The 14,700-nt window shown below is 37.1% G+C and overlaps 1 protein-coding gene across 1 annotated transcript; it reads right to left on the bottom strand.

The window, feature by feature from the left end:
- Positions 1–12,422: 12,422 nt before the first annotated feature.
- On the bottom strand, positions 12,423–12,848 carry LOC145693729 (histone-lysine N-methyltransferase SETMAR-like). Its single transcript, XM_081770228.1, has one exon. It carries the CDS (start codon positions 12,846–12,848, stop codon positions 12,423–12,425), a length of 426 nt encoding a protein of 141 aa, XP_081626354.1.
- Between the last annotated feature and the right edge of the window lie 1,852 nt (positions 12,849–14,700).

The raw sequence follows: 14,700 nt of genomic DNA, 5'->3' as shown, positions 1-14,700 counted from the left end.
AAGCTTGTAGCGCGAAGCCTACTTCATAAGAATGTAATAGGAAAAAGTATTTATTATAACCTTTCACAACATCATAAAAACATTAATGCATGTACACTCATGTCTAAAATTATTGTCGCATGTCTATAAATATGTTATTGTAGGAATATAATTTGATAACGAATTCGCCTGATATTTCTTATAATGTTAGTATGTGTATAATCGGCAAAGACATGTAGGCTATGTGGAAAATTTCATGTCAAAAGAGCAGTAAATAAGAACAATAAAACGAAACTAAAATTTTCTTATCCATTTAGCAACATTTTGTTTTACTCATGCTAATTTTCGTATTCCTTTCCTATGAAATTTACCACAAATATACATTTCCCGACTCTACATATAGTATCAGTATTAAAAGTACCCTGCAAAATCATTATCAAATTATATTCTTACAAGAAGACAGTTATAGATATGCGACAATAATTTTGGACATGAGTGTACACATCTCAATGTAATCGAAATAAAACGTTGAAGTAACACATCCAAAAACTCATCTCTTAATCTATTTACTTCCTTCACTTTCGCCATGACTTTGTTGACTCATCGCTGCTCCTGCTATCTTCCCTAATATTTATAAACAATTGCTCCATTTCTACCTCAAGATCTATCAGTATACATACTCTCCAGCTTACGAACATGTTAATGGTTAAAAAGAAATGTGCCTTGGCAATCACGTGTTCACCCAAGTTCTGCGATCAATTCCCTTGCCGAATGTACAGTAACACAGAATGGGTTCTTTGTTTTCTTTCAACGAAAGAAAACAATGCAATGAGTAGGTGACGAGGGCTGTATTTGCGTCTAATCACGTCGCACTGATTAAGTCTTCAATACTTCCCTTCGGTTCGTAGGCGTCAAAAACTTACACACGCATTCATATCATATGGGTTCATTGCAATGAGACGGACGAATGGGCATTTATATTTTCGTGAGTATATCTTGTGCTTTTTGATTTAAAAAAAAAAAAGAAAAAGTGGATATTCCTTCAGGAGCGGCGGTATTACAAAAAGAAGAGGCAAAATGTTTAGCGATAATGAAATTGCAGAACTGATGAATGACTCTGACTCAGACGGTTATGAGTTAGTAATTAATAGTAAGGACATTGATTATTCTGTGCTCAGTGGCGTATCCGGGAGTGAACAAGATAGTAACTCTGTTTCAAGTAAACCTGAGGCTGCACCGAAAAAAAAAACGCGTCATTCCTATTCAAAGGCAGATTCTAATGTAGCTTGGAGCTCTTAGATCTGAAAACAGATTTTCTGTGAAGTGTAAACTCAATATTACATATCAACTAAGGTTGTATCATATAATAAACTTTGTGCGTGTTTTTGTTTCTGTGCAAGTGTATTTTGTACTGCGTGCAATAAGTGAAGAACTGACAAAAATCAACAAATTTTCGAGGACCATCACATGCAAATCCAAACAAGATGAGAGTTCGCTTTTCTAATTTTGAACACTTGGTACGTTTACTGTATATCCTGTTATTGGTTTATTTAAGAAATTGGTTTAAAATCTGTGGAGACATTACATTTTTAAAATATCTCTAAAAAGTGACGGACAGTGCGTAACAAGTTTAAATACCCGTGCGGCTGAGAGTGTATACGCGTCAGGAAAATGTGGCAACGTAGCACTCCGTATAAACTGCGATAGCGAAGGGCGCAAAGCAGAAATAATCATAATGTCATATTTGTGATTGTTTATCTTTTAAAACAAGTCAAAACAGTTTGGTTGAAAAAGCTACTTTAAGATCTTTCTAAAAGTTTTTTTCAGATTGTTAATACACCGCCGCAATTCAGAGATAATGATGTCTCACTTTTTGCTGAATAACAAGAAAATTACTACGTGTTGAGTAATGAAATTTTCAGAACTTGCAGGTAATATATGCATCTACATATCTTGCACAGGAAATTATTTCATGTTAACTCCTTTCCGAGATATAGTCCTACAAACATTGATTTACCAAAAAAATACGAAAAAATACGCACTTTTTCATTAATTTCTATTTTTTTTCTCATTATACAGTACAAAGAAAATTTATATGTCTTAAGTATTGAAAAGACAACATTCCAACAATTCCAACGAGGTACGACAATGCAGTATAAGTTTTGACTGGACGTCACAGCAGCACCTCAAAGTCAGGGGCCTATCTTTATGAAATGGATAGTAGTCATGTAATTAAGTAACCAGGGCGAGCCCTAGGCAATTTGCTGCCCGTGCAGTGACATCATTTACCATCCCCTGCTCCAGAAAGAACAAATCCACCCCATCATGAACAACGAAGGGGAGAGAAAAAGTGCACTCGCATTCAGAAAGACCTAAACACTGCAAAGACATCTTGTTCTGTCTGTCTTTTTTCTTAAATAATAATCTATTGTGTTAATGAAAGATAAAGCAAACACATCTGCAGAGGAAAGATGCTAATCCTTTTTATAGAATTCAATATCGAGCTTCAATCTCATTATATCAGGTTGCAATTCCAGTGCAACTAGCTCTTTTATCTTTATTTCTTGATTTTCCTTCTACATCTGTTAAAAAATTTTTTAAACAAACTTGTTTTCACCTTCAATGATAAGGAACTTGTTTGTGACAAAGACAAGACTAGTTTTCATATCAACGTTGTGATAACTAACTAAATGGAACAGGTGTTCGCTACTGTTCGAGAATTGAGTTCTTGTATTGAACAACAATCAAACAATTCCTACTACGATCTGTTTGACCATTGTGCTTTAGCACTGTCCATGTGACCTTAAAAATAATGCGACCTAAACGTCATATATGAATGAAGCTTTCATATAGAAGGTCAGATTAGCAAATTTAACTATAAAAAGTACCATTTTTATGAAGTCTGTTTCCAACAAGATATGTCTATCTTAAATAATATAGTTATGGCAGATTTTGCCGTCCCGTGCGAATGCACGGGTTGCACATATGGTAGATCAGATCCTATAAGTAACTATTTACTATTATTGTTATTATTATTATTATTATTATTATTATTATTATTATTATTATTATTATTATTATTATTATTAAAAAGATTGAAAGGTTCTGTAAGTACATACATTTAGACTTACTGTAGTATTAAGCAAGTGAAAATTTTATGAGATGTGACTGATAGTTTTAAGCAATGATGGTTTAGAAACATTAAGCTAAAATGTATATTTTAAGACTGCTGTTATTAGCTTTTCGTTGTTTTAGATAGATAGAGAGCCTGACAATTTTCACAGCGTTGACAAGGAATTATTTCTGCTTAATTGACTTTTTATCTACATTGTGTTTTACATTGGTGCTCCTCTTTTGACTAACAACAAAAAACCAGATCCAAATTGAAAATGACTCTTAACCTCTTAAACCATCTGACCGATCTCGATCAAATTTTTGATGTAGATGCAGTTCTGGCCTGGGAGCGTTTTAAGATATTCACTTTGATTGTAGAACTTAGGGGAGGGGAGGTGGGAGAATTATAATAAAAAAATAAATAAAACTTAATAACTCTTGAACCAAACGACCAATCTTGATCAAATTTTCAACATAGATGACGTTCGTGCCTGGGATGGATTTTACCATTTCACTTTGACGGAATAACGAAGGTGATGAGGCAGGCCCATATCCAGGGTGATCTAGGGGGGCCGGCCTCCCCTAGATTTTTGTTGATCCCCCCTAAAATTTTCACGGTATGCTTGCAAATGAACTATAATATAGTGATGGGGAGGAGGAGGAGATATACAAAAATCAATAAATATAAAAATAAAAGTGACGATATTCATGAGTTACTAACTCTTGAACCACCCGATCGACCTCAATCAAATTTTCAACATAGATGAAGTTCGAACCTGGGAAGTTTTTTTTTTTTTTTTACTTCATTTCGATGGTAGAACTTAGGGGGGGGGGGTGAGGAGGATAAATATATGAAAATGAATAAAACTTAATAACTCTTGAACCACCCGACCGATCTCGATCAAACTTTCAACATAGATAAGGTTCGGACCTGGGATGTTTTTATTATTTTACTTTGACGACACAATGTAGGGAAGAAAAAAAATAAATAAAAGTAACTATCTTTATGACTTCATCACGCTTAAACCACCGAACCGATCTTAATCAAATTATCAACATAGACCTAGTGTGTGTGTGTGTTTGTGTTTGTGTGTGTGTTTGTGTTTGTGTGTGTGTGTGTGTGTGTTTGTGTGTGTGTTGTTTGTGTGTGTGTGTGTGTGTGTTTATCATATCCATTTGACGGTAGAACTTAGGATAGGAGGGGAGGGGATATATATATATATATATATATATATATATATATATATATATATATATATATATATATATATATATATATATATATATATATATATAACTTATAACTCTTGTACAGCGGGGGACACTATAAATGGTACAGCCATATGGAGATTTACGGCTAAGGTGTACCATTTAGAAGTGTCCCCCGCTGTACCACCCAATCGATCTCGACATGAAATCCAGGCCTGGGATATGCCGTGCCCCGCAACATGGGGAAGGCAGAGGGAATACATGAAAATAATCTAAAATGACCATTATCAAAGAGCGCTTTAGTAATAGTAAAAACGGAACATAGCCTATTACTATTTTTACTTAATTTAACCCAGCGAAATCGGGGTGCGTCTTAGATTCGAGGACGTCTTAAATTCGAGTAATTATCGAGAAATTCTTAATTAAAGATATTATTAACGTGTTATTTAAACTACTTTGCTAGCCATAACTATTTTTAATTTTGTATCACATTCAATCATTCAGACAACAAAAATGGACGTGCGGGTTCGCTAATTACTATTATTATCCATCGTTATGTACTGCTCCGATACCACATAAAGTGCTGTATTTTTGCCAACAAGCTGTTGGAGGCATTGATATAAAGATTTTTCTTCTTCTTCTTCTTCTTCTTCTTCTTCTTATTATTATTATTATTATTATTATTATTATTATTATTATTATTATTATTATTATTATTATTATTATTATTATTATTATTTATTGATTAAACCTCGTATTAAAGAAAAGAAAAGAAAGAAAGCAAAACAAAACTCTCAGATATGACGCACGCTTGTCTGATAAGACACTTGCGGTTACGACAAACCAGCAGAAGTCGGTGCTCAGTAGCTTCCAGAAACACTTCCGAGAATTTTGTACGAAAAAGGAAGCAGATGCAGTATTTACACAGAAAAAAATATATATATACACTATATCTTATAAATCATTTACCATTTAGAATTTTAAGCCTATAATATGACTTCCACCGTAATTAACAATGCAAAGATGTTAATTTGCCTCCAAAAAATATATATTATTATTTTATTTTTTTTATTCCACGTCCTAGCTGAAAAGAATACACGATTTATCAAGTTCCTTCTGACATATTCACGTATTTAACCGTGCGTAGCTTCACCTAACACTTGCAGCAACGTATCAACAATTACTATAAAATGTAAGTATGATGTATAACAAGTATTATATCAATGCCTGGATCAAACAGAAGAATTTAAGCAAGACTGCGCTCGTATTAGCACTCAATAGTATGTATGTATGTAAGCATGTACGCATATGCGTTTCACCCTGCGTGCGTGCTTTCGTAGTGAGAAATGATTTTCTCATTTGATTCCAGGTATAAATTGTATATTATTATACACTTCTGTGAACCATACCTAAGCATGCATTTAACGCTCATTAAATGCGTGAGTATTACTTATGCATATATTCATGTCATAATTTACATGTATGTGTGTGATTCATTTTTTTCTTTCGTAACCCTTTCCTGGGACACCATAACAGATCATGTTTACGTCTAGTTAGTTACGTTTCATTTTCTTTCCAAAAAAGAGGGCATTGACTTTTTTTTTAAAGAGAGTTACGTGATTTAAGGTACTTTGTTTACGAGAAATATATTTTACCACTGAGGATAAGATTATTTAGTAAAATTCTTAAAGCATGACAACTGATGCCACCATATTGTTTTGCCAACTAATGAAAAAAGATGACTCAGCTAAAATTGAAACTTATAATATTTACCTTAGTTCGCTTTTCGATTTTTTTTTCTTTAGCAGTGTAATAGATTTTTTCCGTGCAGATTAAGAATATGGGAGCCATTTATTGAAAAATGTGCTAAGCCTTAACTATATTTGGGATTTAGTGGATCCCAGCCACCAGTGGCGGCGTAAGGCAAACTGGGGCCCGGGGCCAGTGAAGTAGATCGGGGCCCCTTTTCGAACAATCGTGATTTATACACTTCTATTTTTGACATTCATTTATATAATCATTCTTTGTGTTTCCTCCTCCCCCTTTCTCGTTGGTGTGTGTGTTGAGATCATTTAAACCCCTATCTGCATGATTTTTTTCTTTTAGTGAAAAAAATAATCAGTATTGGAAATCCTCATATGGGAACTTGAAAAATGAATTAAAACTTGAATTTTAGATTTTTTACTTAATTCCGACGAGAAATAAGTAAGTGCCATATATGACACAACTCACAAAGAACATGCCAGATGACACCAAAATATCTTATTCATACACGTCAATATCTCAGACAGCAGATAAAAGGGACTGACTTCATCGAGGGAGTCGAGGGACTCGAGGGAGTAAAAATAATTACTAGAGGGAGTCGAGGGAGTATAAAAATATTCACTCGAGGGAGTAAAAATATTCACTCGAGGGAGTCGAGGGAGTAAAAATATTCACTCGATGGAGTAAAAATATTCACTCAAGGGAGTCCAGGGAGTAAAAATATTCACTCGAGGGAGTCAAAATATACACTCGAAGGAGTCGAGGGAGTAAAAATATTCACTCGAGGGAGTCGAGCGAGTAAAATATTCACTCGAGGGAGTAGAGGGAGTAAAAATATACACTCGAAAGAGTCGAGGCAGTAAAAATATTCACTCGAGGGAGTCGAGGGAGAAAAAATTTTCACGCGAGGGAGTAAAAATATTCACTCGAGGGAGTCGAGGGAGTAAAAATATTCACTCGAGGGAGTCGAGGGAGTAAAAATTTTCACTCTAGGGAGTCGAGGGAGTAAAAATATTCACTCTAGGGAGTCGAGGGAGTAAAAATTTTCACTCGACGGAGTAAAAATATTCACTCGAGGGAGTCCAGGGAGTAAAAATACTCACTCGAGGGAGTAAAAATATACACTCGAGGGAGTCCAGGGAGTAAAAATATTCACTCGAGGGAGTAAAAATATACACTCGAGGGAGTCGAGGGAGTAAAAATATTCACTCGAGGGAGTCGAGGGAGTAAAAATATTCACTCGAGGGAGTCGAGGGAGTAAAAATATTCACTCGAGGGAGTCGAGGGAGTAAAAATATTCACTCTAGGGAGTCGACGGAGTAAAAATTTTCACTCGAGGGAGTAAAAATATACACTCGAGGGAGTCGGGGGAGTAAAAATATTCACTCGAGGGAGTCGAGGGAGTAAAAATATTCACTCGAGGGAGTAAAAATATTCACTCTAGGGAGTCGAGGGAGTAAAAATTTTCACTCGACGGAGTAAAAATATTCACTCGAGGGAGTCCAGGGAGTAAAAATATTCACTCGAGGGAGTCAAAATATACACTCGAGGGAGTCGAGGGAGTAAAAATATTCACTAGAGGGAGTCGAGGGAATAAAAATATTCACTCGAGGGAGTAAAAATATTCACTCGAGGGAGTCGAGGGAGTAAAAATATATACTTGAGGGAGTCGAGGAAGTAAAAATATTCACTCGAGGGAGTCGAGGGAGTAAAAATATTCACTCGAGGGAGTCGAGGGAGTCGAGGGAGTAAAAATAATTACTAGAGGGAGTCGAGGGAGTAAAAATATTCACTCGAGGGAGTAAAAATATTCACTCTAGGGAGTCGAGGGATTAAAAATTTTCACTCGAGGGAGTAAAAATATACACTCGAGGGAGTCGAGGGAGTAAAAATATTCACTCGAGGGAGTCGAGGGAGTAAAAATATTCACTCGAGGGAGTAAAAATATTCACTCAAGGGAGTCGAAGGAGTAAAAATTTTTGGTCAAGGGAGTCGAGGGAGTAAAAATATTCACTCGAGGGAGTAAAAATATTCACTCGAAGGAGTCGAGGTAGTAAAAATATTCACTCGAGGGACTCGCGGGAGTAAAAATATTCACTCGATGGAGTCGAGGGAGTAAAAATATTCATTCGAGTTAGTCCAGGGAGTAAAAATATTCAATCGAGGGAGTCGAGGGAGCAAAAATATTAACCCGAGTGAATATTTTTACCCCCTGGACTCTTTCGAGTGATTGCATTTACTCCTTCCATTTTCTCGAGTGAACATTTTTACTACCCAGAGTAAATATTTTTACTCCCTCTACTCCCTCGAGTGAATATTTTTACTCCCTCGCGTGAAAATTTTTTCTCCCTCGACTCCCTCGAGTAAATATTTTTACTCCCTCGGCTCCCTCGAGTGAATATTTTTACTGCCTCGACTCCCTCGAGTGTATATTTTGACTCCCTCGAGTGAATATTTTTACTCCCTCGACTCCCTTGAGTGAATATTTTTACTCCCTCGAGTGAATATTTTTACTCCCTCGACTCCCTCGAGTGAATATTTTTACTCCCTCGAGTGAATATTTTCATACTCCCTCGACTCCCTCTAGTAATTATTTTTACTCCCTCGACTCCCTCGACTCCCTCGACTCCCTCGAGTCCCTCTACTCCCTCGATGAAGTCAGTCCCCAGATAAAACAGTCATTTGATGCCTTTGATAAATCGCAAAAAAGCTAAAGTGAAAAAAGAGTATGTGCAATATATGGCACGACATGCGGTAAGGGGTTAATCGGGATATATTAAATAAATAGGGGTGACATTCAGCATCCCTGTCTGTTTTTTAATGCTTAGAACTGCCTTCAGGCTTTTATCTAAAAATAAAACTGGACCAGGACTATCATTGCATGCTTTTTTCTTTTTTATTCATTTTCAAAGGACGCGATAGAAAAGGATTAGGCATACAAATGTAACGGAAACTACATCCCACGACAGAAATAGCATAATCTGAAGAACAAATAAAACATAACATCAAAGAATCCAGAATTTATCCTACACCTATACTATCCTAGTATCAACGGATACTGTAATTAGATGGAAATTGGAAATAATCCTTCTAATAATACATTTAGAAACAAATTTGCGTACACAACTTAACAATGAGTTGATATTGAAAAAATTGCAAATAATAATATAGCCGACGCGATTTCTGAATGTAAGCTCTATGTTTTCCAGGGTTTTCTTGTTTGGTTCTCCCCTTTGGTGTTTCTCCTGTGCAATTTCTCATATGGTTAAATTTATTCATAGTTTTCCTGTCTGAATTTACGCTAAATAGGCTTCATTTGATTAGATGTTTCTTCTACAATTATTCCTATTCACTTTAACATTTGGTTTCTCTCCAGTAATCATACACAATACTTAAATACTTTTTTTAACCGACTGTCAGTAAATAATGGCTAGAATAGATTTCTCCCCTGCGTGTCTTCTTCATTTATCTTTTACTGGGTTTCTTTCCAGTCATAACGTACGATCTATTTAGTCCCACTGCTTTTGTCGAAGTAACAATGAATAGTTAAGCACTAGAATATTTCTCTCCTGCTTGTCTATTTTACTATTGTTTCCAGATTTCACACTTGTTTTATGATTATATTATTTTGTATTTAATAATTCAGTCACGTTTATGTTCTGTCATTTATGACTATTTCCATTACCACTTACTAACATACTTAGTATTTGAATATATTATATTAAAAAATCCTGAATATATTGAATAATTGGGGAGATTAAATATGTGAGCACAGAATTCTACTACGGGTTATACCATCCTAGTTTTCATTACCACCTATCACCATTCAACTGACAAATCTTGACGGCTTTCTATTACTCTTTTAGTATTTGTGTATTTTTATTGCCTTTACTTCGAACGTGTAACTACTTTCGACAGTAGTTCCACTACCATATTAGCCTATGTTCCACCAACATTCAGAATGATTCCTTCCTTGCTTTCTTAGCAGCGAAAGTTTCAACTGTATTATCAATCCAAAGTGGATGCTATTTCATTTTCGATAGAAAGAATGACCAGATTCGTGAATCTTTCTTGACTCATTTTGGAACGCAAGTACGATTTCATCAATTTCATTTTGCTGAAAGACCTTTCTTCATGATGCGACAGATACGGGCAGTGCTACCAAAATCTGAAGAGCCGTTGCCACCTTCAGTAAAATTCAAACCCCATTGAAGAGACATATTTCAGGATGCCTTGTGGGGAAAGGTCAAGTTGTTCCTTAGCTTTCTGAGCACACCTTGGTGAACATATCCTTACAATCCTGAAATAATTCTAAGCCATCCAGGTCATTCGGGTAGAACAAAGCCAGATCAGAGCAACATGCTTTTAGCCTTTCCTCGCTCTCATCCTCTAGCTGCTGTACAACGTTGGCCATAGAACACAGGAATCCAAATATGCCGTTCAGGTCATGCATCTAAGTAAACTGATCATACATTTGTTGTCTCATCTCATCTAGAATTTCATTGATAACGCGCTTCACTTCAGCCTGTGCAGTCAGGGGTTCATTCTTTGCTTCTCCAGGCATGCATCTCCTTCTCCTACTGTGTGTACCCACAGTTATGTTCCATGCCCTGCAACTTCCTTCAGCTGCGGTATTGATTTATTTCCTTGTTCAGCTCAAGTCTGCAGGTATCAATGGTGTCAACCAGGCTCTGTATCTGAATAAGAGTTTGATATAAACTCATATCCTGAGATTGAAAGCATTATTGGATCTGATCAATATATGAGAGATCTGCAGACCAGAAATATAGTAAAGCGATGAAGTTAAATGACTGGATGCATGCAAGAAGAAGACCAGTATCTCCTCTAGTATCAAGCGTTTCAGTCGAAGTGTCACGCAAATCTTCCAACAAATCAATTACTTGCTTCTGCTTTTGAACTCCATCGTCTCACTTTCCCGTTTCAGAACAATCTTTACGTGATTTTGCAGCACATTCCATCGGTGAGTAGATCTAGAGAAGAATACCAACAAACGTTCCATAGCTGCAAACAAAGTGACCTCCAGAACGTTAATGTGCGCAGCATGTAAGCCATAAGGTTTAATTAATTATTGTTACAAGGAACGAAAATGGCCAAAGGACTTATATTCCGTATCAAAGTTTGAACTTCACAATATTGACCGGCCATTGCAGCCTGATTATCACAAGACTGGACTCTGCAATCTTAATATCAAGCCTATCACTTTGAAGTTTCTTCAGTATTTCAACAGAAATACTCTCAGAAGTCTTTCCTTCTACAGAGATGAAATCAATAAATGCTTCCCGAACTTGAACAGAATCACGTTGTATGTCAACAAATCGAATGATTTTTGACAACTGTTCCACATGAGAACAATCAGGAGTTGAATTAAATATAATGCTGAAGTATTTTGAATATTTGAACATCTGTTTTCTTATTGAACATTTTCTTCACTCTAAATTTGTGGACGGAAATGTAAATTCACGCCAAAAAAAACAAGAGCAGAAATGGGGAAACCAGCTAAGCAAAATGATTTCTCTCGCTGAAAATTCGATTTAAAAAAGAAAACAGACAGAAGGAAAAAGTGAATCAGCTACTATAGCGTCTGCACCAAAGAGCTTTTAGTTAGCAACATAATGCTAGTACCCTAATGAAGCATTATACGAGGGCCATGCCGAAAGTTTTTAGCTCTGACCACAAGAAACATCGAACAAGAACAAAACATTTACAGTTTTTCAAAGTACTCTCCACGGACACGAATATACTTTTGCATTCTTTCAAACCACTTAGAAAACTGTTCATTCCACACACTTTCGTCTATATTGTCCACAGACTCCAAATAAGCACCTATCGCATTATCATCTGATGAAAAGCGACGTCCACGCCTGTGTTCCTTTACTTTGGGAAACACAAAAAAATCGCACAAGGCCAACTCCGGCAAATAGGGTGGATGTGGCAGCACTCTGACTCCTTCCTGGTTCAAAAAGTCTACAATTCTTGCAGCACTGTGGACAGTTGCATTGTCATGATGCAACAGAAGATGGTCGAGTTTTAATCTTGGATGTGGGCGTTCCATTTCTTGAACACAGTGGGAAGACAAACTGTTGAGTAACACTCAGCATTCACCGTACGCCGACTATCAAGTACAACAATCGCAATATGTCCCTTCCGTGAGAAAAAAGACGCAATCATTTTCTTTCCAACACTCTGAGATCTCTTCACTTTGTTTGGAGGATCTTCATTCTCGAAGCACCACACTTGCGACTGCTGCTTGATAAGCGGTTCATAATGATAAATCCACGTTTCCTCACCCGTGACGATGTTGTAAACATCACGACTTGCCCCTTGGTTGAATTTATTCAACATAAATTCACACCATTCCACCCTACCTCTTTTACCCTTTCCGTGAATAAATGGGGGACCCAACGAGAACACCTTTTCCTGAGATCCAAGTATTCATGCATAATTGTCTGCGCTGCTGTTGACCCAATGTTGAGAGTCGCTTCGATCTCCAGGAAAGATACATGGGGATCATCTTTCACCATTTGCCTCACAGCTTCGATGGTTTCGGGAGTCACTGTAGAGTTTGGCCGTCCGGAACGAGGTTCATCTTCAAGTGAATTATGTCCCCTTTTAAATTCTCTAAACCAATTTCCAACACTGGCTCGAGAAGAAGCAGATTCCCCGAAAGTATTCACAAAAGTTTCAAGGCACTGCTCCGCGGATAAGCCCTTCTTGTAATCGTAGAAAATCATAGCGCGAAAGTCACATCTTGCCACCTCCATGGCTAACAAGACAATGTGTCACGCGCGCTTCCTTATCTCTCTTATCTCTGACCATGTTATCACAGACTCATTGTTGCCATTGATGGCTGAAAGTCTCAAAAGATCAGAGCGTCGAATGCAATAATCAAAATGTTGCTGCGATGTTAGATTATTGCGCTGCTAAAAACTTTCGGCATGACCCTCGTATACGTTGACCCCTTCTTTCTATCCTTCTCTTGAACTTATATATGAATAAACACTGTAAATAAATAAATAAACAGTGACATTTTAGGAAGCAGGCTAGCAGACGGGGCCCCATTACTTGCATCATAAAACCTTAGAATGCAAACAACACAATATACTTTGACTTTCTTTTGTTAAATTTTAATCTACATTCAGCTTTATCCCTTAAACTTCACTGAGGTTATTGAGTGAAAGTTTTATTTTATTCATATTTTAATTCCCATACATTTTTTCTTTAATTTTCTTGGGAGCCCCAAGAAAGCGAAACGTTTGTTTTATTTCTTCATCTACATTCAGCCTTTTCCTTTAAATTTCTTTGGAGACCCCAAGGAGTATAAAGCGTTTACTTTATTTTTCCCCTATATTCAAAGCTTTTTCCTTTAAATTCCTTTCTGAGCCTCCAAGATAATGAAACTTTTATTTTATTTATTTTTAATCTACATTCACTTCTTTCTTTAAATTTCTTTGCGGGTCTCCAAGAGAGTGAGGTCCGAAGCTATAGCTTGTTTAGCTTATACGGAAGTCCGGTACTGATTAGCTATAATAGACATATTCTATTTCTGTCGTTTCATCCGTTATTTGATCTAATATTGATAGACAATTAATTGCGTTTACTTTTAGGGAAGGTGTGGATTATAAACCTTGAAAGCTATTGTACGGCTCATGCTAACAAGTTTCCTTAGTATTTTTTTTTTTACCTACTGTCGGGGGCCCCTTACCAAGTGGGGCCCGGGGCGAGGGCACCGCTCGCCCCACCCTTACGCCGCCACTGCCAGCCACTATTTTCTTGCTTATATTGACTCGGTTGCTCAAATGCTCAATAGATGGTGTTAGTAGCTCTTCTCCTACTTTCTTACGTCCAGTGTTCTCTCTACAATTGATACTTGTTTCAAGAACAAAGGAACTTGAGATACGCTGAGCCCCACCATCACGAATCACGTTAACATTTTTTTTAATCATGTATGATAAACTCTTCCTCTTCGTTACTGACGATTGCTGTATGCAGTGGTGTATTTACGATTTTGTTTCGCGGGGGGCCTTTGCCTGGAAATGTGTAAATTCTACAAGATACTTCATTTACTTTACTATAGTAAGTAAGATTTCGGGGGAAGGGCTTAAGCCCGGAAGCCCCTCTTCTAAATACGCCCCTGGCTGGATGTATTATACTCAGTGGCGTAGCACACTTTTGCGGGCCCCCCCGCAAAGTATAGAGAACGGGCCCCACTTGTAAAGCCGACACAAGTAAGGTGGAAGTTCTACTTCTTTAAAACTTTATTCATCGCAAGACCCTGGGGCCCCTATACATCGGGACCCCCGCACTGCGGGGGTTGCGGGGGCAGCTGCTACGCCACTGATTATACTAGTCTGCGAACTAATTATAAATTGCTAGGTGAAAAAAATTGTTGGACATAGATCTGAGCCTGAACCACCAACTGAAGATAATCTTGTGAGGAAGGCTCATTGCGAAATATGCCCTCGACAGCGTGTTAGAAAAAAAATATATTCCACCAACCAGAGGTAAAAGTGAGAGAGAACGCGGGGGGATGTCGTTTACCTCACTCCCAAAAAATATATATGGGGTCCAGGGGCTTCATTTCAGACTTCGCTTGGGGGGGGGGGCAAGAGTACC

The sequence above is a fragment of the Thermobia domestica genome, chromosome 1, assembly GCF_964235325.1.
Source record: "Thermobia domestica chromosome 1, izTheDome1.hap1.1, whole genome shotgun sequence".
Taxonomy (NCBI): domain Eukaryota; kingdom Metazoa; phylum Arthropoda; class Insecta; order Zygentoma; family Lepismatidae; genus Thermobia; species Thermobia domestica.
This window is presented reverse-complemented; position numbering and strand designations above follow the sequence as displayed.